This window comes from Vulpes lagopus, chromosome 8 (assembly GCF_018345385.1).
Source record: "Vulpes lagopus strain Blue_001 chromosome 8, ASM1834538v1, whole genome shotgun sequence".
Lineage (NCBI taxonomy): Eukaryota > Metazoa > Chordata > Mammalia > Carnivora > Canidae > Vulpes > Vulpes lagopus.
Window position 1 is genome coordinate 93504565 of NC_054831.1, and position 25665 is coordinate 93530229.

Below are 25665 nucleotides of genomic sequence, written 5' to 3' on the forward strand. Positions count from 1 at the left end.
GAGACTCTGGCAGATATTCTTTCCTTCCTTGCATTCCTCTTTTGGAATTGAACAAATTGGTCCTAAAGCTACCTGCCTTTACCTGGATTTTCACTAGGTCTCACCTGTTCATTTTTAGACTTCTGTTTAGGATTTCACCTTCACTCTCTCAGGCAAAGTCTAGGAGAGCATTTGGCGGCCTGACGAGAGGGCACCGACACATGTTAATGAACACTTACTGATTTGCAGGTAGTTGGAGGTTCTTGTAGCCGGCGTCCGCCGGAGCCGAGCGTCTGTCCTAAGTGGGTGTGCGTGTAAGTCCACGAGCGAACCGACAAAGCAAAGGCGGACGCCTCCACCTCCGACTCCGCCCATTCGGCCCGCGCGGCAACAGGGGCCGGCCCGGAGCCCGCCGCAGCAGCACCCGGAGAGCGAGCCCCGTCGCCCCGGAGCAGCGCGCTCCAGGCGGAGGCCAGGAGGGGCGGGACGGCGTGGCCTCCGCTCCTCCCCGGGCCGGGGCGGGCCCGAGACCGCGGCCCTCCTCCCCGCGCCGGCCTCGTCACTGCGCCGCGGGACCGCCATGCCCGGCCGCCTGCTGCGGGGCCTGTGGCAGCGATGGCGCCGTTACAAGTACCGCTTCGTTCCCTGGATCGCGCTGAACCTAAACCACAACCCCAGGTGAGAGGGCGAGACCGGCAGGCCAGCGGCGCCATGTTTCGGCCCCACGACGGCGACCCGGCGGCGGGACGTGAGGCGAGGGGGCCCTGAGGGGGCGGGGCCTCCGGCGGGCGGAGCTTCAAGCGGACTGAGTCTCAGGGGGTGGAGCTTCGGGCGGCCTCTGGGGCCCGAGGCGGGCGGGCCTTGTGGGTGGAACGTGGGGGCGGGGCCAGAAGGGGCGGGGCCCGAAGGGGCGGGGCCGAGGCTGGCGCCGTCGGTGGACAGCTGGGATACAGAAGGGGGCGGGGATACGGGGGGCGGGGAGCCGGAGGGGGCGGGGCTGTGCCCCAATCTCCCAGGGTACCCCGCGCCGCCCGGTCTGCGAGGCGGGCGTTGCCCGCGGGCGGAGGCGCGTTCAGTCCTTTTTCGGTCTCAGCTGATCCGGGGCTCTGTCCCGGAAAAAAATAGAAACTTGTCAAAAAGAACAAAGCTCTTATAGCGTGAGGGTGCGTGGTCTTGTCTCCGCCAAGGCACAGTTAGGCGCTTGAAATCCCTTAGAAAAGCCAACCCGAGGTTTATTTTCGCAGCTCCGTAGTTCATCAGGTGAGGGCAACAGCTCGGACTGATGCATAGAAACGAGCAAAATGCCACTAAAAGCACGTCGGAGTGTTGGGTTGAGGTCAGGGACGTAGCGAGCGGCGGCCCTCGGCAGCGGCGTGCTAGCGACCTGCGTGACCTGCGAGAAGTTGGCTGAGCGCTCGCTCAGTGGCACGCCAGCTCCACGGAAGGCCAGTTCATAACCAAAGAGCTTTTCCAAAGTTTCATTCGGCGGAAACGTGAGTTCAGGGCCATCCTTACCATAGCATTGTGAAGCGGGAATTGTTTTCCTTTTGTTAAGAAGTAAAAATAATACCATCATGCAAATTTAAGTGATGCAGCCGCTGAAGAAGTACGTACCCCCCGGGGAGAACGTGACAAAGTGTACCGTGTTAAATTTGTCTTTGAAATTACACGCCTATAAAAAGAGCCATTGCAATAGGAGGATTCTTATGTGATGTTCACGTAACGGCTGTATAGTGGGAAAAAGAACTATCTAGCTCTGTATGGGCTTCTGGCTGTTCCACTTAGCAGCTTTAGGATGTTGGGCAAGCGCCCCAACATCTCCAAGCCTGTTTCCCTGTCTGCAAAGAAGAGATCATATAAGGACCCAACAGCATTTGGTACAGTTAGAGCCTTCACAGATACTGACTGCTGTTAACTTGGGTAGGTATTGTCTGGAGTTAGGTAACTAGAGCTACTACCCCCAAACAACTTTTTCTGAACATCTTAGTTTTATCCTCTTCAGACACAGAACAATCGTCATTAAGGCCAGTTACTCAAGGCATGAAGGCATAAAGCCGGGCTTTTATCAGTTTAAGGGTAGTGAACGGAAACTTTTCCCGTTTTCAGGACCCTCCGATATGTTCCAGAGGAATCCAAAGACAAAGTTATCTCAGATGAAGATGTCCTAGGAACATTACTGAAAGTTTTCCAGGCTCTATTCATAAATGATCTCAATAAGCAATCAGATATCTTGACTATGCTTCCAGAAACTGTTAAATCAAACTATCACGACCTACTGTCAGTTCAACATCCAAGGGTGAAACTGCTTGAATACAGACATCAACAGCAAAATAACTTTAAGCCAGAAGAGATTCTTTATAAGACATTGGGTTTCAGTGTTGCCCGAGCAACTAGCTCATTGATTTCTGCTGGAAAAGGTGTCTTCGTTACCAGAGGATTGGTACCAAAAGGCGCGGTTGTATCTATGTATCCTGGTACTTGCACAATTAATGCTTTGCCAAGAGTTCCTGTTTGTTGATTAATATAAGTTCAAATAAATACATAGCCCTGTAATCCTTCACATAAGCAGTTGAATTGGAAACTCAGACTTCCACAATTTTTAAATCTTGATTTGGAAATTAACCATAAATTATTTTATGTGTTAGAAAGCATCCTTGAATATTTGTTGGAATAAATGCACTTTTTACAGAAATTTTTCTAGTCAGTGTTTAAATATGGAATATAGTATGGCCTACTTTGATAAAATGAATTACTTAGAAAGCACTGTAGAATAAGTCAGTTGGCTTACATAATTGATAAACTAAAGGTAAAAATAGTATGGGTTAAAAACAGGAAAGGTGGAATTTAAACCCATAAATCGGTGAATAAAGACCTTCCTGTCATTTCTACACTTGGCAAGTAAAGCAGCCTCTTGGCAAAAAGACCATTGTCTAGGATGCTCAATAGAGAAAGATGGTATTATTTGGTGTAGCACTTAATATGTGTGAATGTTTGAGTCAGACCAATATTTTCAAAAGGTCATTCTACTATTTTCTAATTTTACATCCCTAAGCAAGAAAGTTGGTTTCCTCCTACACAACTAACCTAACTTTACAAAGACTAAATGGAACAAGCTGGCAACAAATGAATACTAAAACAAATTTGGGCAGCCCGGTGGCGCGGCGGTTTAGCGCCGCCTGCAGCCTGGGGTGTGATCCTGGAGATCCAGGATCCAGTCCCACATCCGGCTCCTTGCATGGAGCCTGCTTCTCCCTCTGCCTGTGTCTCTGTCTCTCTGTCTCTCTGTCTCTCTCTCTCTCTCTCTCTGTGTGTGTGTCTCTCATGAATAAATAAATAAAATCTTAAAATAAATAAATAAATAAATAAAACAAATTTAATAGATTAGCATGCCTGGTACACAGGACAAGCCCAGTAAATATTTATTTTCTCCTTTCCTCGATTGCCAGTGAAAAGAAAAATAACCTGAATGACAGGCTCATTTGTTCCTGTTTTGTGTACATTATTTAATCGGTTAGTAACAAAATACATTTCTTAAAAGACTTTTTAATAGATGTCAAATCACAGTCTACTTTAAAAAGCCAAAACAAAACACCCCCACAACTTTGTAAAACTGGACCTCAGATGTGGTGTTCACATTTTAATTAAACTAGTCACATTTTATTTGGCTGGGTGAGCAAGTTGGTCCTCTGCTCCATTTACTATTAAGCGCTCTTCAAAGGAGGAAAGTAGACAAAGAGAATGTGATAATCTAGGCTGGAGGCGAAATATTAGAAAAAGGTAGAGAAATTAAAACACTTCCTTTCATGTTATGTTTCATGTTATGTTTATCATGTTATGTTTCCTTTCATGTTATGTTTGTTTCAAAGAAAAGTCCATATGTTTATGATTTTTACATGTTGCTATCTCTTTATCTTATTGTGTAATAGGTACAGTATATCAGAAGTATGAGCCAATTTTTTTCCAATCCATTGGAAACCCATTTATTTTTAGATGCCTGGATGGGGTACTCATTGATGGAAATGACAAAGGAATATCAAAAGTTGTATACAGGTAAGTTAGTGCCCATGTTCAAACTTAATATAGGACCACAGCAAGATGACTATGACCACTGGCTGTTTTACTTTAAATAAAAATCTGTTCAAGCAGCTGCTCATTGGCAACTCAGTTGTCCTATTGGCAAGACAAAACCTTTTAAAGAGAAATTGAACTTGTTCAGTTCTAGGGCTAATTTTACACTTTGGGATTTTATTGTAAGATATAAAAGAATAATCCCTAACCAATGCTTTCACCTGTTTCAGATCTTGCAATGGGAGGGATCAACTTGGTCCCTTCAAAATGAGTGATAGTACTTGGCTAACATCAGAAATTTGTAATCCACTGGCTGTAGGGCAGTATGTCAACAATTGTTCAAATGGTAAGTTGGCATCATGGGTCTGTGAGACAGGATATAAATACAGCAGTGGTAATTTTCTTCCTTTGTCCTATAATTGAGTGCCACAGGCAGTTAAATTTAACATCTCAGCTTTTCAAAGCCTGTAAGTAAACTATAACATTCTGGGGGCAGGTAGTAGAGAATTTGGGGAAGTAATGATATACATTGAGTAAGTTACTGTTTTTCTTCTGGTTTTGCAACAAATGTAGACAATTGGTAACTGCTCTTTTGATCATTATTTTAGCATTGTTTTAATAGTTAACTTAGAGATCATTTTGTCAGTACTTCAGTCGAGCCTTGTAAGTTAAACTGGTGTCCCCTTTCTGCTGCTCCATGTCTGAGTGTCTTATCTTCCCATAGGGCTTGACTTTCCCAAAAGTCTAAGTTTGATTTGGCTACATTTAGCATAGCTTTTGGTGTTGGGGAGATGTGAACTTGAAACCTGACTCTTCTACTTAATCTTTAACCTTTCTGAGCCTCTGTAAATAATAGGGTCGCCTGGGTGATTTAGTCCGTTGAGCATCTGACCCTTGATTTCGACTCCAGGCATGATCTCAGGGTTGTGATATCGAGCCCCAAGTTGAGACCCTAGCTGGGCCCTGAGCCAGGTAGGCAATCTGCTTGAGAGTCTCTCCTGCTGCCTCTCCCCGCACTCACACATGTGTACACTCTTATCTCTAAAATAAATTTTTAAAGAAGTAAATAATAAAACATATAATCTGGTAATGCCTGGAACATATTAGTGATTATTAATTTGAGCATGTACTTATGAGAAAACCACACATCAAGTGCCATAATTCAGTACTATTTTCCATGACCTTGTAAAATGGCTGTTGCTAAAAATGATGTACTTGTTCCTAGACAGAGCAGCTAATGTCTGCTATCAAGAATTTGATGTGCCTGCAGTTTTCCCTATAGAGCTGAAGCAGTATCTTCCAAACATTGCCTACAGCTGTGACAAACAAAGGTCAGTCTTTTTCTATCTCTTGTCTTATGCTGTACTTAAAAAGCATTTTCCAGGGCACCTGAGTGGCTCAGTCCATTAAAGTGTCTGACTCTTGGTTTTGGCTAAGGTCATGATCTCGGGGTCCTGGGATCAAGCCCTACTTGGGGCTTTGCACTAAGCTGCTAAGCTTGTTTCTCTCCTTTGCTCTCTGCTCCTCCTCCAGGGCCTAATATCTCTCTCTCTCTCTCAAATAAACAAACATTAAAAAAAAAAACAAAACAAAACACATTTTTCCAGAAAAAGCTATATAGAACTGGTGGTAATTTTTTTAGTCAAAATTTGTAACTTAAATTTTGATTTTCATCATACCTGAATGTGTTAAGGTAGGCTTATTTAAAATGTAAAATTATCCATTAACTCCATTCATTCTGCTTATTAGCCATCTTTATGTGGTCATTTAAAAGTATCAACCTTAAAAAAATAAGGTATCAACCTTAAAATTTTTTTCGTGATTCTGTGTTTTTCTACTTAAAAAAATCTTCAAATACATTCTTACTTTAATCATTTTAAGGATCATGTTCTTCATCTCACCTGAGAGCACCCAGTTGAAGGAAAAAGCCAAATTACACTATTATTTCTCTTGCCAATTTCATAGGTTTGGAAACTTAACAATGAAAAAAAGATAAATATTCAGAAAATACGTATTTGTAATGTAATGTTTATTTTCTATTCATTAAGTGGAAAGTCTACTGAAAGTATTCGAGTAACAATTTCTAAATATAATTATGTAGAGCATTAACAATGCTATAGGAAGATATAATGTTAATGCCATTGAGCTGCCAGTTGTTAGTAAACTTTATTTTGTATGGGCCCCATTAAATTGTAAGATTAATGAGATTTAAAACATTATTTTCTGTGCTTAAAACTTGATAACTTCTATTTGTGTGTATTTGTATATCTAACAGTTTAGGGTTTTTAGCCATATATTCTGGAATATAATGTCATTACTGTTCAACAAGTATAGGAAATGTTAACTGAGTAGAAACATTGAAGGTTATATATGTCTTATGATGTCCACAAAAGTATTTTTAACTTTAACAAAATATAATACTTTAATAAAAGTATTATTATTTTTTGAGAGGGAGAGAGGGAATCTTAAGCAGGCTCTGAGCCCAGCACAGAGCCTGACACGAGGCTCAAATTGACAAGCCTGAGAATAAAACCTGAGCCAAAATCAAGATGTTTAACCAGTTGAGCCACCCAGGAAACCCAAAATTCCAATAGATTTTAAGTAATGTTTCCAGCTTTGCAGAATACAAGATACAAATTAATTTTAAAGTGCTAAACTATCATAAATGTCATTTCAAAATGCTTTTTGTGATACCAGTTTTGGGAGCCTGAACATAAAAATAACATGTTCAGAAGTAGTCAGTTATAAAAACTTACTGACTTGTGGTCTTTTTAAATGATATGGAATAGACATAATGTACTTTAAAACATAATTAGTTAACTGATTAATTTTTAAAGAAAGAAAGAGGATAACCCCATCAGGGATAATCCTCATGGGAATCAACTAACTTAGACAGTGGTAAGGAATTTGCATAAAATTATGTCTGTAAAATCTGTCTTGGTTATATTAAAAATATGAACTTGGATCTGTTAACACTTAGAACTTTTGTATATTTTGCTTTTTGTTTTCAGCCCACTTCGATGTGTCATTCTTGTAGCACTCAGGGACATCAAACAAGGAGAAGAGCTTTTTTCAAATTACTATACAATTGTCAGCTAACTGTGAATTAGAAAGTAGGTTTTCTACTCAGCTGTTAACTCTAGATGTTTTTGTTAATTTTATCTCCTAGTTCCACCTATAGAACAAATATTTTGAGGCCTAATTAGAATGTGAATTTTTTGTTATTGATATTGTGTTGGTGATAGAAGCTATTTGCTTCATTACAACTTCAAATTTGTAATGCAATTTCAATTTTAATTGGCTTTCCCCTACACAGTAGCTTATTAAAACCTACTGCCTGAACTTAAATTTTCAATTTTTCTTTAATTTTGTATATCTTTGTGGTGGTTTATAAAATTTCAGCCAAGCCATCATTTTAACTGTACTTTTATGTAATAAACTAAAGCCAAAAATATATGTTGTGTTATCATGAATTGTGTGTGTATGTGTGATTTAAAGATTGTTTTAGCTAGGTAAGGGGGAATTGGAATTCAATCTTATTTGAACATTCACACACATATACAAAGTTTGAAAGTGAGAGGTACTCTCTCTTTAGCATGGAAATACAGGTAAAAGTGGCGTGGAAGGGACATGTATTCCCCATTCTCTTATTTCAGTGGGGAGCGCTGATATTAGTGAAGTTCCTGACCTCACTCTCCATCCATTGGAGGAGGAGTGATTTTCTGAGATCCTCTCTGGAGAACTAGGCCCCCATGGTTCAAACCGCTCTAGTTCCTTCTCTGTGGGCTTTCTGCCCAGCCAGTGACAGAGAGAGTTTGGTTCAGAGGTGGAATATTAGTGAGCTGGCCACAGCTCTGAAGCCACCTTCTACAGTGAGTTTCATTCGTGATACTTACTTTGATCTCCATCCACCTGACTCCTGCATCTAACTCAGTTACAAATCTGGATGGAGTGGACGGTTTACTTATTGGACCCCTCCAATCCTAACATGGAACCTGTATAACCAGATTCTAACCACCTGAACAACAGCTTTCCTCACTTCATTTATTGCAATTTCAATAGCCTTCTAATTGCCCTCCCTGTTTCCACTCCTGCTACCTCTACGAATGGATCACCAAGAGAGGTTCTTGAACTCAAATCTTGACCCACCTCTGCTCAAAATCCTCTGATTACCCTTCAGATAGTGTAAGAAATGCCCAAGTGCTTCACATATATGATATAGTCACTCACCATCTCTTCCCTCATCTCTTACTCATTCTACCCCAGGCACTTCTCCCTCCTTGCCACTCCTTGAAGCTGCTGGGCGCACTTGCACTTTGGGCTTCTGCACTGGTTTTCTCTGCCATGGTCTTCCCCCAGAGTCACGTGGTTCATTCCCTCCCTCCGCCACCTTGCCCCACCATCCTACTGAAATTTACAATCCCCAACTGCCAGCCCTGAAAATTCCCATTACACTTTCCTTCTTTGTATCAGATTTTTCATGCATGGACAGTAAATGTATATTTGTGACAGCATCTGATTCTTTTTCTCAGCCTCAGCTTTTGAGTCACCAAGATCCTGGGAAAACAGGGAGACTAAGCTTATTACAAAAAAAAAAAAAAAAAAAAGCCAATCTACTTGACCAAACTTGACCAAGAAGATCCTGTTACCCAGAACCTACCATAAAATACACAAATACTAACTCCTGTGGACACATTTGGGGGGGCTAAAGTATTTAGGAGTGAACTCTTGCAATATTGAAAAATTTAAAACTAGTTCAGGAAAAAAAAAAGGCATGTTATATAAGAAAATAACAAGTATGGTAAAATGTCAATTGTTCAACCTGGATTTTTCTTTATTCTGTTCTCTTAACTTTTGTCTTAAAAAGTTTTTCTTTTAAAGGTAAGAGCAAAGTCACCACTAGTATAAGGGTAATTTAGGTCATCATGTTTTTAGTGAATACCTACTACTATGTACAGGGTCCTGAGTGAGTCAAAGAATAAAACATGGTCCCTGCTCATAAAATGCTCATGGTGGGAGTATAAAGCTTGCCTAGTGTCATGATTTGGTCTGCACTGGAGAGGTGACCGAATTTTTTTAACATAACATAGATATTTTAAAACAATCATAGATCTTTCTTACTAAAATGATTGTTCAGACTTACATTTCATTTCTGACATACTTCTGAAATGCTTTTATGAGTCCTATACCAGAAAACAACTTTGTGGCAGTACAGGCTTTACCTCTATAATAGCCGTCTCATCAAAACTAAAGTGAATGTCAACTAGTGTATTAAATCTAGGAACACATGAGCACTTTTGGTCTAAAACCACAAATGCAGGGCCCCTGTGCACAGCTTTGTCAGAGAATCCACACACAGAAAAGGAGGATTTGAGAACACCTACCTAGTTGAGAAATCATCAGCAGTCTATGTATGTCCTAGGGATGAGGACAAAGTGTATATAATGAAATACCCAACTTACAGACGCTCTGAGGCCTTTGAGAAGTCAGTGAAGCAGCAAGCTCAAAGCCCATCACTGACAGACATTATGGCCAACAAGGATGTCTGTAAGTCACAAGACATTCTGTTCCTACAAGGCTTTCCTCCCTCCCCTAAAAGCCTGAAGTACTTTGTAACCCTCACATGTTACTTGGCTGCACTCTTGGCTAGATTCAAAGCACTGGTGCTTGTCCCCACCTGAAGGCACTTCTGTGTTTGTGTCCACCACAGTCTGCACACTAAGGTTCTGTGGTGGCTGTGCATGAAAGAATGTGGTTTTAGACAAGTAACCAAAGCAGAGGAGTCAGAGGCTTGCTTTCATTTTATCCTCTTCGTGTCCTTATACAAAATCTGGACCTTATGTGCAATCTGATTACTGCATATTAAGAATGGACTAGAATCTCTCTCCCTCTTCCTCTGTCCCTCCCCTCCATGCTCTCTCTCAAATATTTTTTTTGAAATTTTTTAAAAGAACGGACTAGATAAAGCTCTGCTCAGAGCAAATGAAATGGGAACAAATTTGTGAAATTAGGCTAAAACAAGATCGTCAGCTTGAAAAGATGAAGGTTTAGAGAAGATATTTTCTAGAGTCTACTAAACTATGAATACTATGGATAATAATGACTAATTTACAATATGTCAAATAATAACGTCTGATCAAGCTTCAGATATGTCTTCCTAAAATACAAAGTTACCTATGAACAGTGTTTGAAACATAATAGACATCCAATAAGTATTTCCTGAATTAAAGTATAATAAGCCTCACTTTGGAATGGCTGCTTCATTATAGATGGAAATTTGTCATAGATGATTTAAAGAAAACTTATTTTTATCTACCAACTTTGACACTTACCTATCATATTTACTACAGCAAAAAACTGAAAAGTGGTTAAGTTTCTACCCATGTGTTATAGCTTAAGATCATTAAATAAAAATTTAATTGCCGCAAATACTCACACGAACCAAGAAAAAAAAAAGATTTCCAGATTTTTATTTCTGGAACTGTACACCAGGTATTAAAGTACAACAAATACAAAATAATGCTCAAAAAAATCAGTGTTTATGTACAAATATTAAAATCAATGCAACAATAGCAACTTCCTCTTGAACATCTGATACTAAAACTTGTTGTGATTGTCACTAATTAATCTCATACTCACAGGGTACTTATTTCAAACTGGGACAATTGGAATCACTGGTCATCTAAGAGGAATTTTTAATATCTACCATATTTAACAATAAAACTAATAGTTTCCTCCTTTTAGTGAAAAAATTAAGAACTTTTTAAAAAACATAGTAATGTCAATATTTTTATAAATTATTTCAATTTCCATTTGTAGACAATGTGCTTTGAAACTCTGGGCAAACAATCTCCTTGGTGGTCAGGTTTATTCATTAGTTTACATTCAAAGTTGAAATATTTACTGGAGACTTTGGTTAAATTAAATAGTATCACTATGCTCTATTAGATCTGACGTTCTCAAATATTTATGACCCTCAATTTTAAAAATTAAAAAGGAAACAATTGCACAATTCTTTGACCTAATTGTACACACTTTAGTATTGTTTAAACAGTATTCTACATCCTTCAAGTAAATTCAGCAGTTGACCATGACAAGAGGAAAACCAAACATTTAAAAAGCTAGCATGGAAAAGATGCAGTACGACCAACAAAAGTAAAGTATTGCTATAATCACAGCACCAGTTACACTTCTAAATGAATCCGCTGTCCTCTTCAAATTCCCTGTACAGAAAAGATACATCAGCCAACAATGCAACAGCTCACCATGGATTTTTGGTTTGTTCATAAGAAAATAATGTGGCAAAAGAAAAAAAGAATTTATCACAGTTTGTTATAAGAATTGTGCTTAACACTTGATAATAAAGGCATTATTGTTTCTTCATAAAATTGCAAATCAGTAATTTTCATGCTCTCAAACGCAATTCTTCTAATAAACAGTAACAAATTCTCTGTTAAGATGCTTAACTGGAGGGGGAAAAAACCCAGTAAACCCAGCGTTCAAAAGAAAATTCAATAAATAGCTATTTTACATGGATAAAGTCATAGTGGTACAATTTATGAATGTCACATCAAGCATGCACAAAAATGGTATTATACATGGCAGAAGCAGTCAGAAAATATTGAATTAGATCTAAAAAGATATGAAGAATTTACACATATATATACAAAAATCTTGCAAATTATTGCCTCATTTTAACAAGGAATTAAAAGTAAACGTTACCAGCTAGTTAGCACTCTCTAAGAGGCTAAAATCAGATTGACATTTAAAAATCTATTAAACTAGCTGGAATTTATTTTTCTCTCATATCATTTTCTGGATTTTGGTCAAAAATCTTTATTTAAATAACTAAAGTGTCCATTCAACTTGCTGATAATCAAAACTTTAGATAAGAAACACTGTTTCCATCTTTTATCAAGATCCCAGCAATGCATAGATAAACTGAATATGTTACTGCATCAGCTACTGAGAATGGGCATGTTCATTTAAGTGCAACTGGTATTAGCATTCAGTCATCTTTGTGTAAATTACTTTATACAAACCAGCCACTGTAAACCCAGAGTGAAAATCAAAGTTAAAACAATGGAAGATTATGGCCAGTATCTTACTAAATTATAAAAGGTATACTGATTTTTAACAAAAGAAATAAGGTTCAAAGTTTAGCACAACACCACAGCAATAAGAAGCTGATAACTTGGATAAAAATATCTTAAAGCAACACAGAGCCCAGGCTACCCATTATTTACTGTGTGCATACAGGAATGCTAGACTTTAGATGTATAAATTAGAGACTGATTTTAAGTTATTAATTTAACTACTTTTGTCCACTGTGCTAAACTAAATTTTATAGTAAATATGCTACTGCGTAAACACTTCAAAGCAATCTTCATTAAAATGCTGCAAAGAAAAATAAGAATACACATCATCCAAAACTAAGGATGTCATTGCAGTTCACAGTTTGTATAATAAATACCCTCCCTTTCCATCACTACAAAGGTCACTACAACCTATCTATTCATCAGCACAACCTTGAAGCAACTTATTCTTACAAATATGAGCACTGCAGCCAAACATTTAAGTTTTTTGCAAAGCAAGACAACTAGTAGCAATTGAAAATTAAGACGGTGCAAAAAAAAAAAAAAAAAAAAACCCAAAGCAAAATTCTGTTTTAAACTAAATTCTAAAAGCAAAGCTTATTACACCCTAATACTGTATTACATATTGTTTGATTTCACCTTTTAACTTAAAGAGCAAAAAGGCCAAAGTTTAGGACAATGGCTTCTCATTCACAATGTCTGGAATAAAGATAAAACTGAGTATGAGATGCATCTGAACGTCTCTCACTTTTTAAAACTTAAAGTGGTAAAGTACCATTCTATTTCAGATAGAAACTCACATTTTTCTTGCCAACTGTTCAAGCTAAACAAAAAAGTTTAAATATACTTCAAGGTTCTACTGCATTAAGTGTAAAATCTAGAAGTCCCTCCAAAATATTAACACTTTGAACTGCAGTGCTACAACTTAAGAAGTGTCCCAAAATGTAAACCATTGAGTGGCAACATCCTAGGCTTTGTAGACTGTGTCCTGTAAGTCAGTTGCCTCAGGATAAACTAAATTATTAACGACCAGTATGATTTGTACAATAATAATCTTGACAATGGTGGACAAAACCCCATCTGAATACCACATCTTCAAATGCCAAATATTTAGCCAATAAATGAAGGTACACAGAACTCTTCCCACAGTAAAATGACCGATTCTGTGTAAGGTAGCCCTGGTCTAGAATTTTGAAACAGGATCCAAGCAAGCGTCTTCATAATGTGCACGCGGTTCCTTGTGCTGGCTTCCATAAAGATGGACTTGCTGTTTTGTAAACTGAAGTGCTCTAGTTGAGTAACATGAGAGAAGTTTCCATTTAAAAAAAAAAATCCTTGCATGTTTGTGCAGTTTAAAGAAACCTACCCCTGCTTTTATTTAATTAAGAAAATAAAACCAAAAAATGCTACATTGAGCAGGGATTGGGATCGGTACCTGTAAACATTGTGATTCCACTGCATCCATTACGGCAAAAGGAATTTACACGAAAAGAAGCCACTCCATTCAGTTCAGAACATCTGTGCTGGTTTTGAGCTGGTGGCCTCTGTCTACAGGTTTTAAAACTGGGAGTGAGGGCAGTGGGGAACAGAAAAGAATAGAAAAAGAAGGGAGTGGAGAAGAGGTACTGGGGGATGAGGAAGAGATAAGCAGAGCTTAAAGCTGCACCACAGAGTTCAATCTTAGTTCCCAACTCTGCTAATCATAGTTCATTTCCACATTTATGGATTGAAAAATGAAAATACTCTTGATAAATCAAGATATAGTTCTATACATACTGACATCACTGATGTCATAGTGAAAAAGGTTCAAACTTCCAGTGAAAGACTAAGCAAACCTGATCCTTTCCTCAAGTTTACTGGTACTGCACACCCACTGTTTTTGGCCGCAAATACTCACACGAACCAAGAAAAAAAAAGATTTCCAGATTTTTATTTCTGGAACTGTACACCAGGTATTAAAGTACAACAAATACAAAATAATGCTCAAAAAAATCAGTGTTTATGTACAAATATTAAAATCAATGCAACAATAGCAACTTCCTCTTGAACATCTGATACTAAAACTTGTTGTGATTGTCACTAATTAATCTCATACTCACAGGGTACTTATTTCAAACTGGGACAATTGGAATCACTGGTCATCTAAGAGGAATTTTTAATATCTACCATATTTAACAATAAAACTAATAGTTTCCTCCTTTTAGTGAAAAAATTAAGAACTTTTTAAAAAACATAGTAATGTCAATATTTTTATAAATTATTTCAATTTCCATTTGTAGACAATGTGCTTTGAAACTCTGGGCAAACAATCTCCTTGGTGGTCAGGTTTATTCATTAGTTTACATTCAAAGTTGAAATATTTACTGGAGACTTTGGTTAAATTAAATAGTATCACTATGCTCTATTAGATCTGACGTTCTCAAATATTTATGACCCTCAATTTTAAAAATTAAAAAGGAAACAATTGCACAATTCTTTGACCTAATTGTACACACTTTAGTATTGTTTAAACAGTATTCTACATCCTTCAAGTAAATTCAGCAGTTGACCATGACAAGAGGAAAACCAAACATTTAAAAAGCTAGCATGGAAAAGATGCAGTACGACCAACAAAAGTAAAGTATTGCTATAATCACAGCACCAGTTACACTTCTAAATGAATCCGCTGTCCTCTTCAAATTCCCTGTACAGAAAAGATACATCAGCCAACAATGCAACAGCTCACCATGGATTTTTGGTTTGTTCATAAGAAAATAATGTGGCAAAAGAAAAAAAGAATTTATCACAGTTTGTTATAAGAATTGTGCTTAACACTTGATAATAAAGGCATTATTGTTTCTTCATAAAATTGCAAATCAGTAATTTTCATGCTCTCAAACGCAATTCTTCTAATAAACAGTAACAAATTCTCTGTTAAGATGCTTAACTGGAGGGGGAAAAAACCCAGTAAACCCAGCGTTCAAAAGAAAATTCAATAAATAGCTATTTTACATGGATAAAGTCATAGTGGTACAATTTATGAATGTCACATCAAGCATGCACAAAAATGGTATTATACATGGCAGAAGCAGTCAGAAAATATTGAATTAGATCTAAAAAGATATGAAGAATTTACACATATATATACAAAAATCTTGCAAATTATTGCCTCATTTTAACAAGGAATTAAAAGTAAACGTTACCAGCTAGTTAGCACTCTCTAAGAGGCTAAAATCAGATTGACATTTAAAAATCTATTAAACTAGCTGGAATTTATTTTTCTCTCATATCATTTTCTGGATTTTGGTCAAAAATCTTTATTTAAATAACTAAAGTGTCCATTCAACTTGCTGATAATCAAAACTTTAGATAAGAAACACTGTTTCCATCTTTTATCAAGATCCCAGCAATGCATAGATAAACTGAATATGTTACTGCATCAGCTACTGAGAATGGGCATGTTCATTTAAGTGCAACTGGTATTAGCATTCAGTCATCTTTGTGTAAATTACTTTATACAAACCAGCCACTGTAAACCCAGAGTGAAAATCAAAGTTAAAACAATGGAAGATTATGGCCAGTATCTTACTAAATTATAAAAGGTATACTGATTTTTAACAAAAGAAATAAGGTTCAAAGTTTAGCACAACACCACAGCAATAAGAAGCTGATAACTTGGATAAAAATATCTTAAAGCAACACAGAGCCCAGGCTACCCATTATTTACTGTGTGCATACAGGAATGCTAGACTTTAGATGTATAAATTAGAGACTGATTTTAAGTTATTAATTTAACTACTTTTGTCCACTGTGCTAAACTAAATTTTATAGTAAATATGCTACTGCGTAAACACTTCAAAGCAATCTTCATTAAAATGCTGCAAAGAAAAATAAGAATACACATCATCCAAAACTAAGGATGTCATTGCAGTTCACAGTTTGTATAATAAATACCCTCCCTTTCCATCACTACAAAGGTCACTACAACCTATCTATTCATCAGCACAACCTTGAAGCAACTTATTCTTACAAATATGAGCACTGCAGCCAAACATTTAAGTTTTTTGCAAAGCAAGACAACTAGTAGCAATTGAAAATTAAGACGGTGCAAAAAAAAAAAAAAAAAAAACCCAAAGCAAAATTCTGTTTTAAACTAAATTCTAAAAGCAAAGCTTATTACACCCTAATACTGTATTACATATTGTTTGATTTCACCTTTTAACTTAAAGAGCAAAAAGGCCAAAGTTTAGGACAATGGCTTCTCATTCACAATGTCTGGAATAAAGATAAAACTGAGTATGAGATGCATCTGAACGTCTCTCACTTTTTAAAACTTAAAGTGGTAAAGTACCATTCTATTTCAGATAGAAACTCACATTTTTCTTGCCAACTGTTCAAGCTAAACAAAAAAGTTTAAATATACTTCAAGGTTCTACTGCATTAAGTGTAAAATCTAGAAGTCCCTCCAAAATATTAACACTTTGAACTGCAGTGCTACAACTTAAGAAGTGTCCCAAAATGTAAACCATTGAGTGGCAACATCCTAGGCTTTGTAGACTGTGTCCTGTAAGTCAGTTGCCTCAGGATAAACTAAATTATTAACGACCAGTATGATTTGTACAATAATAATCTTGACAATGGTGGACAAAACCCCATCTGAATACCACATCTTCAAATGCCAAATATTTAGCCAATAAATGAAGGTACACAGAACTCTTCCCACAGTAAAATGACCGATTCTGTGTAAGGTAGCCCTGGTCTAGAATTTTGAAACAGGATCCAAGCAAGCGTCTTCATAATGTGCACGCGGTTCCTTGTGCTGGCTTCCATAAAGATGGACTTGCTGTTTTGTAAACTGAAGTGCTCTAGTTGAGTAACATGAGAGAAGTTTCCATTTAAAAAAAAAAATCCTTGCATGTTTGTGCAGTTTAAAGAAACCTACCCCTGCTTTTATTTAATTAAGAAAATAAAACCAAAAAATGCTACATTGAGCAGGGATTGGGATCGGTACCTGTAAACATTGTGATTCCACTGCATCCATTACGGCAAAAGGAATTTACACGAAAAGAAGCCACTCCATTCAGTTCAGAACATCTGTGCTGGTTTTGAGCTGGTGGCCTCTGTCTACAGGTTTTAAAACTGGGAGTGAGGGCAGTGGGGAACAGAAAAGAATAGAAAAAGAAGGGAGTGGAGAAGAGGTACTGGGGGATGAGGAAGAGATAAGCAGAGCTTAAAGCTGCACCACAGAGTTCAATCTTAGTTCCCAACTCTGCTAATCATAGTTCATTTCCACATTTATGGATTGAAAAATGAAAATACTCTTGATAAATCAAGATATAGTTCTATACATACTGACATCACTGATGTCATAGTGAAAAAGGTTCAAACTTCCAGTGAAAGACTAAGCAAACCTGATCCTTTCCTCAAGTTTACTGGTACTGCACACCCACTGTTTTTGGGCCCTTCACTCCTGTCACTCTGAGTGAAGGGCGGCATGCTGATGCAGAGCATGGGCACCGATGAAACCATTGGTCTCACTGGCAGACAGACTGCCAAAGTCAGCCACGGAGACAGCCATTTTGGCACTGGTGATGTGATGCGTGTGATTTTCAAAGTCCACACCCAAATTATTTACAGAAACCTCATTCATAAAGGATTCAGGAACAGCAATGCCCATTTTCAATCTCTTTGCTGGTCTTTCTGACTCTTCACTGCACATGTTCATGGGGTTTAGCTCCGAGTGATAAAATCCAGTCTCAAATAAATTAAAACAATCACTTTCCCCATTGCTAGGCAGGGTGAGTAACTCCTCTGTTACCACAGGCACATGATTGACTTGTCCACGGGGTGTGTTGCCCAGTGGAGGAAAGCTATCATCCAAACAATTCACATCCGTAGGGTTGCACACAGTTGCCACACTGTTGGTCAGAGCTAAAAAGAAAGAGAAAATGGTTGAAATACATGGTCCCAAGTCATGAAACAAAGAGGACACAATTTTGCCCTAAGCCAAAGAAAAAAAAAAAGATGCTCATTTTACCTGTCAAGTCACTGGCAGTGAAAGAGTTGAGAATGTTCAGCTGTTGATCAGGAAGCGGCTCAGGTCGATTAGAAGTTAAGGCTGAAGAATTTACGGTTGAACCCAAAGCTTCTGTTTCATCTACCAAACGATCCATATAGTCCCTAAAAAATGTACCCCAATAATTTCAAGACTGCATATCACAGTTAAAACCAGAAGCCTTTAAAATCAAGCCCACGGTACTTACGTAACTCCAGGGTGATGGTTGTATCGTTTCTTTCCAAATCTTGTCTGTTGAGCAAAGTAATCATAACGTTCAGATTTCTTCCACATATAGTAGAATGCTACACATTCAGCAACTGTTCTGGTTCTCACCTAAAAAAGTTAAAATTTTAAATAGAAATCAACAGACCTATTTTTAAGTAACTTTTTTTTTAAAGATTTTATTTACTTATTTGACAGAGGGAGAGAGAGAAAGCACAAGCAGAGGGAGAGGGAGAAGCAGGCTCCCCACTAAGCAGGGAGCCTGATGCAGGGCTCAATCCCAGGATTCTGAGCCAAACGCAAATGCATAACCAACTAACCTAACAAAGGCACCTCACTGGCTTGTTTTTTTGTTTTGTTTTGTTTTTTTTAACAACACTATAGCTTCAATCCATGGGTCTTATTTTCTATCCTCCCAATTATAAATTCTAAACATTTTACTTATAAAAAGTGTCCTTACATTTACACTATTACACTATTTAATCATAAGGATACCTTCAAAAGTCCAAGGTTATTTAAGTCAGAATATGTTCATTTATAAAAATGTGTATCCAGAAATGATCTTCCACCTTTACTGAAAATCTTAAAACTCTGGCAGCCTTTACTTTTCCCCACTGAGTTCCCATTATGATTTTGACTGCCACAGGAGTTCTTAACCTCAAGAAGTCCACGAACAGAATTCACTGGTATCTATTAAATTTCAAAATTATATGCAGGTACACTTTCCTGGGGAGAGGGAATGCAGCTTCATCAGCTTATCAAAAGGTTCCATAATACAAAAGATATAAAGAACCCTTAGAAAGGGGGGCAGCACTCAAATGCATCTGCAATTTAAGATGATTTGCTAGCTAAAGGCAAGGTGTTTTCCTTCAACATGAGTTTGGTTCACAGCTCCAACAAAGTTTCTCAAAAACAACCACCACACAATAATAAAATTTGAGCCTTGACAACTTGGCTCCACATCCAGACTAGAGCTGCTCAAACTGTATATAGCTCCATGTATGAGTTCAGAAATACAAACTTCCGTGTCCTTATCTAATACACGCTTTCTCCACTGCTTAATCAGTATCCAATAAAGAAATTTCAGGGGTGCCAGGGTGGCTCAGTCGGTTAAGCCCAGAGACCCACACAAATGTAAGTCTTCCTTTGGCTCAGGTCATGATCCCAGGGTCCTGAGATCAAGCCCCGCACAGACTCTCTCCTCTCCATCTGCCTACCACTCTGCCTGCTGATCTGCCTACTAGTGCTCCCTCTGTCAAATCACTAGATCAAATCTTAAAAATAAATTATACATTTCTTTTTTTTTTTTAAAGATTTTTTAAAAGATTTTATTTATTTAGTCATAGACACACAGAGAGAGAGGCAGAGACACAGGCAGAGGGAGAAGCAGGCTCCACATAGGGAGCCTGATATGGGACTCGATCCCAGGTCTCCAGGATCACACCCCAGACTGCAGGCGGCGCCAAACCGCTGCGCCACCGAGGCTGCCCTAAATTATACATTTCAATAAACATCATTCACTGTGTTTGTGGTGAATGTAGGCTTCTTGGGGACAGAGACCTTTCCTGTCTTATTCACTGATGTATCTCTAGCACATAAAACAATGTCTGGCAAATGGTAGAACTTAATTATTTATGGAATGAATGGATAGATTTCATAAATCACTGCAAAATTTATGTTTTATTTTGACTTAAACAATCCAGACTTCTTTAAAAATGTTTTATCTACTGACTAAATTAAATATTTCATCTCATCTTTGAAAAAACATTAGGTGTTCATACATACAAAAAAAGGCATTAAACTATTCAACATCTTACTGGAAGGTCTAGCCAATTCAATAAAACAAGAAAAAAGAAAGGTATACAAATTGAGAAGGAAGAAATAAAACTGTCTCTTCACAGATATGATTGTCTACATAGAAAATTCCAAAGAATCAGCAAAACACTCATGGAACTAATAAATAGCTAGGTTACAGGATACAAGATTAATATGCAAAGGTCAACTGCTTGCCTATATACCAGAAAAAACAACCAATATGTAAAATTTAAAAATACAGTAACATTTGCATTAGGACCCCAAATATGAAATATTTAGGTACAAATCTAACAAAGTACATGTAAGACCTATGTGAGGAAAACTATAAAACCATGATTAAAGAAATCAGAGATCTAAATAAATGGAGAGAAATTCCCATTCATGGGTAGAAAACTCATAACTAACTGTCAGTTCTTCCCAACCTGACATATAGATTCAGGGCAATCCCAATCAAAATCTCAGCAAGTTACTTGGTAAAGACTGACAAACTAATTCTAGAGCTTACATGGAAAGGCAAAAAACAGAATAGCAATACCATATTAAAAGAGAAGAACAAAGTTGAAGGACACTACCCAACCAAGACTTACTATAAAGTTACAGTAGTTAAGACTGTGTGCTACTGGTGAAAAAAACAGACACAAAGATAATGCAAGAGAATGGAGAGCCCAGAGACCCACACAAATGTAGTCAACTAATCCTTAACAAAGAGTAAAGTGATGCAATGAAGGATAGTCTTCTAAACAAATGGTGTTAGAACACCTGGATATCCACATACAAAAACAAAAACAAAGAAAGAAACTAGACATAGATATTAACAACTTTCACATAAACTAAAAATGGAATATAGACATAAATGTGAAATGCAAAACTATAAAGCTCCTAGAAGATAACGTAGGAGATAAAGCTAGATGACCTTGCAGATAACAATAACTTTTTAGATGTAACACTAAAAACATGATCTTTTAAAAGAAAATTTGATTAGTTGAAGTTTAAATTAAAATCTTCTACTTTGCAAAAGACAGGAGAATGAAAAGACAGCCAAATACAGGGAGAAAACAGCTGCAAAACACAGATGTGATAAAGAACTACTATCCAAAATATGTAAAGAGCACTTAAAACTCAACAAGGCAACAAATCACTCAATTAAAAAACAGGTTAAAGGTCTTGACACCTCATAAAGAAGATACACACATGGCAAATAGGCAAATGAATAGATGCTCCACATCTTATGTCATCAAAGAAATGCAAATGAAAACAACAAGATACATTACACACCTATTTTAACAGCCAAAATCTAAAACTCTCACAACACTGAATGCTGGAGGAATGTGTAACAAGAGGAACACAGTGCTGGTGGGAATGCAAAATGGTAAAGCCACTTTAATGGATGTTTTGAAGGTTTTCTACAAAACAAAACATACTCTTACCATAGAATCCAGCAATCCCACTCACTGGCATTTAGCCAAAGGAGTTGAAAACTTAAGTCTGTGCAAAAACCTTCATACTAGATATTTATAGCAGCTTATAACTATCAAAACTTGAATGAGACCAAGATGTGCCTCAACAGGTGAATGGATAAACTAGGTATATCCATACAATGAAATAAAGAGAAAGGTATTAAAATACACTATCAAGCCATGAAGACACAAAGAAATCCTTAAAATGCATACTGCTAAGTCAAAGAAGCCATTCTGAAAAGGCTACATAGTATAGGATTCCAACCATATGACATCCTGAAATGGCCAAAGTATAGAGACAGCTATGTGTTGGGGTAGGAGGGAATGAGGAAGAGATTGGAACTGGTTGGAGTACAAGGGATTTTAGGACTGTGAAACTATTCCATATGATACTATAACAGTGAGTATCATTATATATGTAATGGTAAAGATATTACACATTTGTCAGAACCATAAAACACAGAAAGTGAACCATTATGGAAACCATTATGTATCGAGACTTCAGTTAATAATATATCAATATTGGTTCATTAGTTGTAACAAATGTATCCCACTAATGTAAGATATTAATAATAGTGGAAGCTGCATATGTGGAGATAATGGGTATATAGGAACCCTGTGTACTCTCTGGTCAATTTTTCAGTAAACAAAAATTTGTTCTAAAAAATAAAATGAAAAATAAATATGATCTTGACCTACCCACCTACATACTTCAGAATCTCATGTTCCTTTAGGATGAAGAGAGATAATAATAAACAAAGCATATTTTAATTATTCCAAACTATTAGAATATACACACGTAGACACTTTTTTAAAAACTGAATTTATTTTTTAGAGCAGTTTTAGGTTTACAGCTGACGCGAGCAGAAAGCACAGAGTTCCTAGGAACCACCTCCTGCTTCCAAACATGCATAGCTTCCTCCATAGCGGTACATGTTACAGTCGATGTATCTACACCGGCACATCCTTAGTACCTAAAGTCCATCATCTGGATTAGGGTTCACTCAAGTATTAGACATTATAAGGTACTGACAAATATATAATGACATATATCCACCATTATAGTATTATGCAAAATAGTTTCACCATCCTAAAAATCCTCTATACTGTGTCTATTATTCATCCCTCCCTCTACGACAAATCTTGAAACCATTGATTTACTGTTGCCACAGTTTTGCCTTTTCCATAATATCATATAGTTGAAATCAAATAGTATATAGCCTTTCCAGATTGGCTTCTTTGACTTAACAATATGCATTTAAATGTTCCCCCATGTCTTTTTGAAGCTTGATAGCTCATTCCTTTTAGCACTGAATAAAATTCCATTGTTTGGATGTGCCACAATGTATTTATCCATCTACCTCTCAAGGTGTACTTACCCATCCACCTCAAAGGATATCTTAATTGTCTCCAAGTTCTGGCAATTATGATTAAACCTGCTATTTCCATAAATACCAATGAGTACAACTGCTAGACCATATGGTTAAGAGTATGGTTAGCTTTGCAAGAAACCTCCCAACTGTCTTTTAAAGTGGCCAAACTATTTTGCATTCTCATCAGCAATCAGAGTTCCTGCTGCTCCACATCCTCACCAGCATTTTATGTTATTAGAACATTTATAGTTGGTTCTAGTAACCAATGTTTCCTCTTTGAGCAACTATAGTTCTAGCTGCTAAAGAGAAAACATTTTGAGGCCACAAACCTCTGAATAGCTTAGAAAGAAATCAAAGTCAAGAAAAATGGTATAAGGCTAAGACTACCTGCAAAATATAGTAAATATATTTTCCATGAGTAAAGGGTAACAATTATGTATGTCAAAAGACAGATGAGTACACTATCAGCCATACCATGAGCAGGCCATGGCAAATCCCAGTCATGTTTAGAGCAATGTTAAGAAATGTTAATGTCCAGAAAGCATTAGCAAAATCTTCCCTTTTTGCTACCCAGGTGACTTAAAACATATTTGCATATATTCATTGTAATTACTAAGCAATCTGTACGAATTTGCCTAACTTACCTTATTCTTCTGTATAAGATGAAAATCTTTTCCAAAAAGCATGAGTGCATGTTCAAAGCTCCGGCATTCATCTTCTGTCCATGCAGTCATTCCTTCTAAGAAATTTAAAAAGAAACTTCATTGGCCTCAGGCTCTTTTATATGAATTGCTAGTTTACTTTCAGTACATTTCCCCTATAAAAGGCCATGAACTAACTATCTCTCCCTCAATCTCTCTCTCTCTCTCTCTCTCTCTCACACACACACACACACACACATACACACACACACACACAGAGTTCTATATGCAGGTTTCAGTTAGGATTACCAAAAATAAGCACAATACAAAACTTATTTAAAAACAACAATACCAAAATATAAACACTGGTGTTTTTTTCTCTGCATGGTAGGATAAGAATGTAATGTTTTTCTATAATTTATGCTCATTGTTTTTCTGATTTTTTTAAACAATGTGCATGTATTTTTTCAAATTAGAAAAAAAAGGTTATTTCCTTTATGAAAAAAAAAAGCCTATTTTGGTATTGTATCAAAACCATAGTGCTTTTAACTAAAAACCATAAAAAATCAAAACATACTTATTTCAAGTCAGTTTGCAGAGTGCTACACTCTGGAAACCCAATAGAAATAAGAAACAGCCCATGTTCTCAAAAGACTAAATCCCATTCAACTTCTCAGAAGACACTAATGTTAGTGCCCTCAACTCTGGGGCAGAGGAAACTTGAAGTTCTTCACTCAAAGACACTGGGGACAGGTCCCCATTAAGAGTAGTCTACCATGAAGATAAAACAGTTTGAACTAAAGAAAAACCCATATCTAGTTTTTGAGATTAGGAGGAAATAAAATAATTTTCTCAAAAGAGCTTTTACAAAAAACAATTCAACAGACTATCTCACCTACAAATTTAAATGTATGGTTTTCAGCCTATTTTTCCAGATCATTTATAAAATATTACTGAGTATCATTTCATTCTATATATACTTAATGAAAGCTATGGTGCATGCAATATAATGACAAAACTACTGAAATTAAAGTTAGGTATTTTCCTTGATACACACAAAACAAAGCCTAAGCATTATAAAAATTTCACTACATGATTACTAAAAATACCCTTCTTATAATAAATTTGATGGAATATATTATACATGTTTTTTTATCTTTGATCTCCTTTTCATTTCCTGTTTGATTTAAAAAAAAGAAAAAACTTTTTTTCCAATGAAATCATAAAATCATTCTTTTTAATTACTTTGGATATATTGTCATCTCTGGGGTCTGCTTTGTTCTGTAACTATTTCTTCAAGAAAGTGGAGGTGACAGGGGGATAACTAATTTGTATTTGAACAATCTCTGGTACGTCTAAAAATAGAGGGCAAGAAAAGGAAAAAATTATTGGCTATGAAGATGAACACCGATCTTACAAAAGTGATACAGGACTGTTCCATCCTTTACAATACTTTGTTTATTCTAATCCCCAAATGAGTATCCCCTATCATTTCCCTGTCTTGATTCCAAGTGTTTCTTACCTTGAGATGCCTTTCCATTGCAGCAGTACCTTTCAATTGCTTCCTTTATATTATGGTTACACTTGAGAAGTTCATATAATGCCTATAAGAGAAAGGGGGGGAAAAAAACCTATTCAATAAAAATTACCAGAAATACACACTTAACAGCATTAAAACAGGAAGAAAAACAAAACAAAAAGAAAAAACGAACAAGACTAGTAAGAGTCCTGACAAATACTGCCTGAAATGCTCTCTAAATGCAAGACATTTGGAGCTTTTTGCTTGCCCAAACATTTACTCTACTTAACTATCCTGGTGATGGCCTCTGGCATACCAGGGGTTTGTTCATTTTCACTCTACCCCTCAGAAGACACCCACCAGTATCATTCTTGACTTTTGTTTTTTAATTGCCCACCCATCTGAGCCGGGGCAAATTTCCCCATTGTAGATGATTTTTTTCTAATTGGGATAAATTA

At 37.0% G+C, this 25665-nt stretch overlaps 2 protein-coding genes across 7 annotated transcripts in view; one reads left to right on the forward strand and one right to left on the reverse strand.

Annotated features, from left to right (window-relative positions):
* Positions 1-251: 251 nt before the first annotated feature.
* Positions 252-25665, forward strand: part of SETD9 (SET domain containing 9) — a 30308-nt gene continuing 4894 nt past the window's right edge. Inside the window, exons 1-6 of one of the 2 annotated variants that reach the window (XM_041767110.1) lie at positions 373-657; positions 2086-2453; positions 3906-4029; positions 4278-4393; positions 5273-5378; positions 7059-7501. In XM_041767110.1, the coding sequence (XP_041623044.1) occupies positions 560-657; positions 2086-2453; positions 3906-4029; positions 4278-4393; positions 5273-5378; positions 7059-7146 (900 nt within the window). In that variant the 5' untranslated portion in view covers positions 373-559 and the 3' untranslated portion in view covers positions 7147-7501. Of the gene's footprint in view, positions 658-2085; positions 2454-3905; positions 4030-4277; positions 4394-5272; positions 5379-7058; positions 7502-25665 lie in introns of those variants that run through there. The other variant, XM_041767111.1, reaches the window with a different exon arrangement.
* Positions 10501-25665, reverse strand: part of MIER3 (MIER family member 3) — a 34800-nt gene continuing 19635 nt past the window's right edge. For 4 of the 5 annotated variants that reach the window (XM_041767107.1, XM_041767105.1, XM_041767109.1 and 1 more), the window contains 5 exons: positions 25211-25292; positions 23692-23786; positions 18386-18513; positions 18160-18302; positions 14057-18053 (listed from right to left, as the gene is read on the reverse strand). In XM_041767107.1, coding sequence (XP_041623041.1) covers positions 17596-18053; positions 18160-18302; positions 18386-18513; positions 23692-23786; positions 25211-25292 — 906 coding nt within the window. In that variant the 3' untranslated portion in view covers positions 14057-17595. Of the gene's footprint in view, positions 14014-14056; positions 18054-18159; positions 18303-18385; positions 18514-23691; positions 23787-25210; positions 25293-25665 lie in introns of those variants that run through there. The other variant, XM_041767106.1, reaches the window with a different exon arrangement.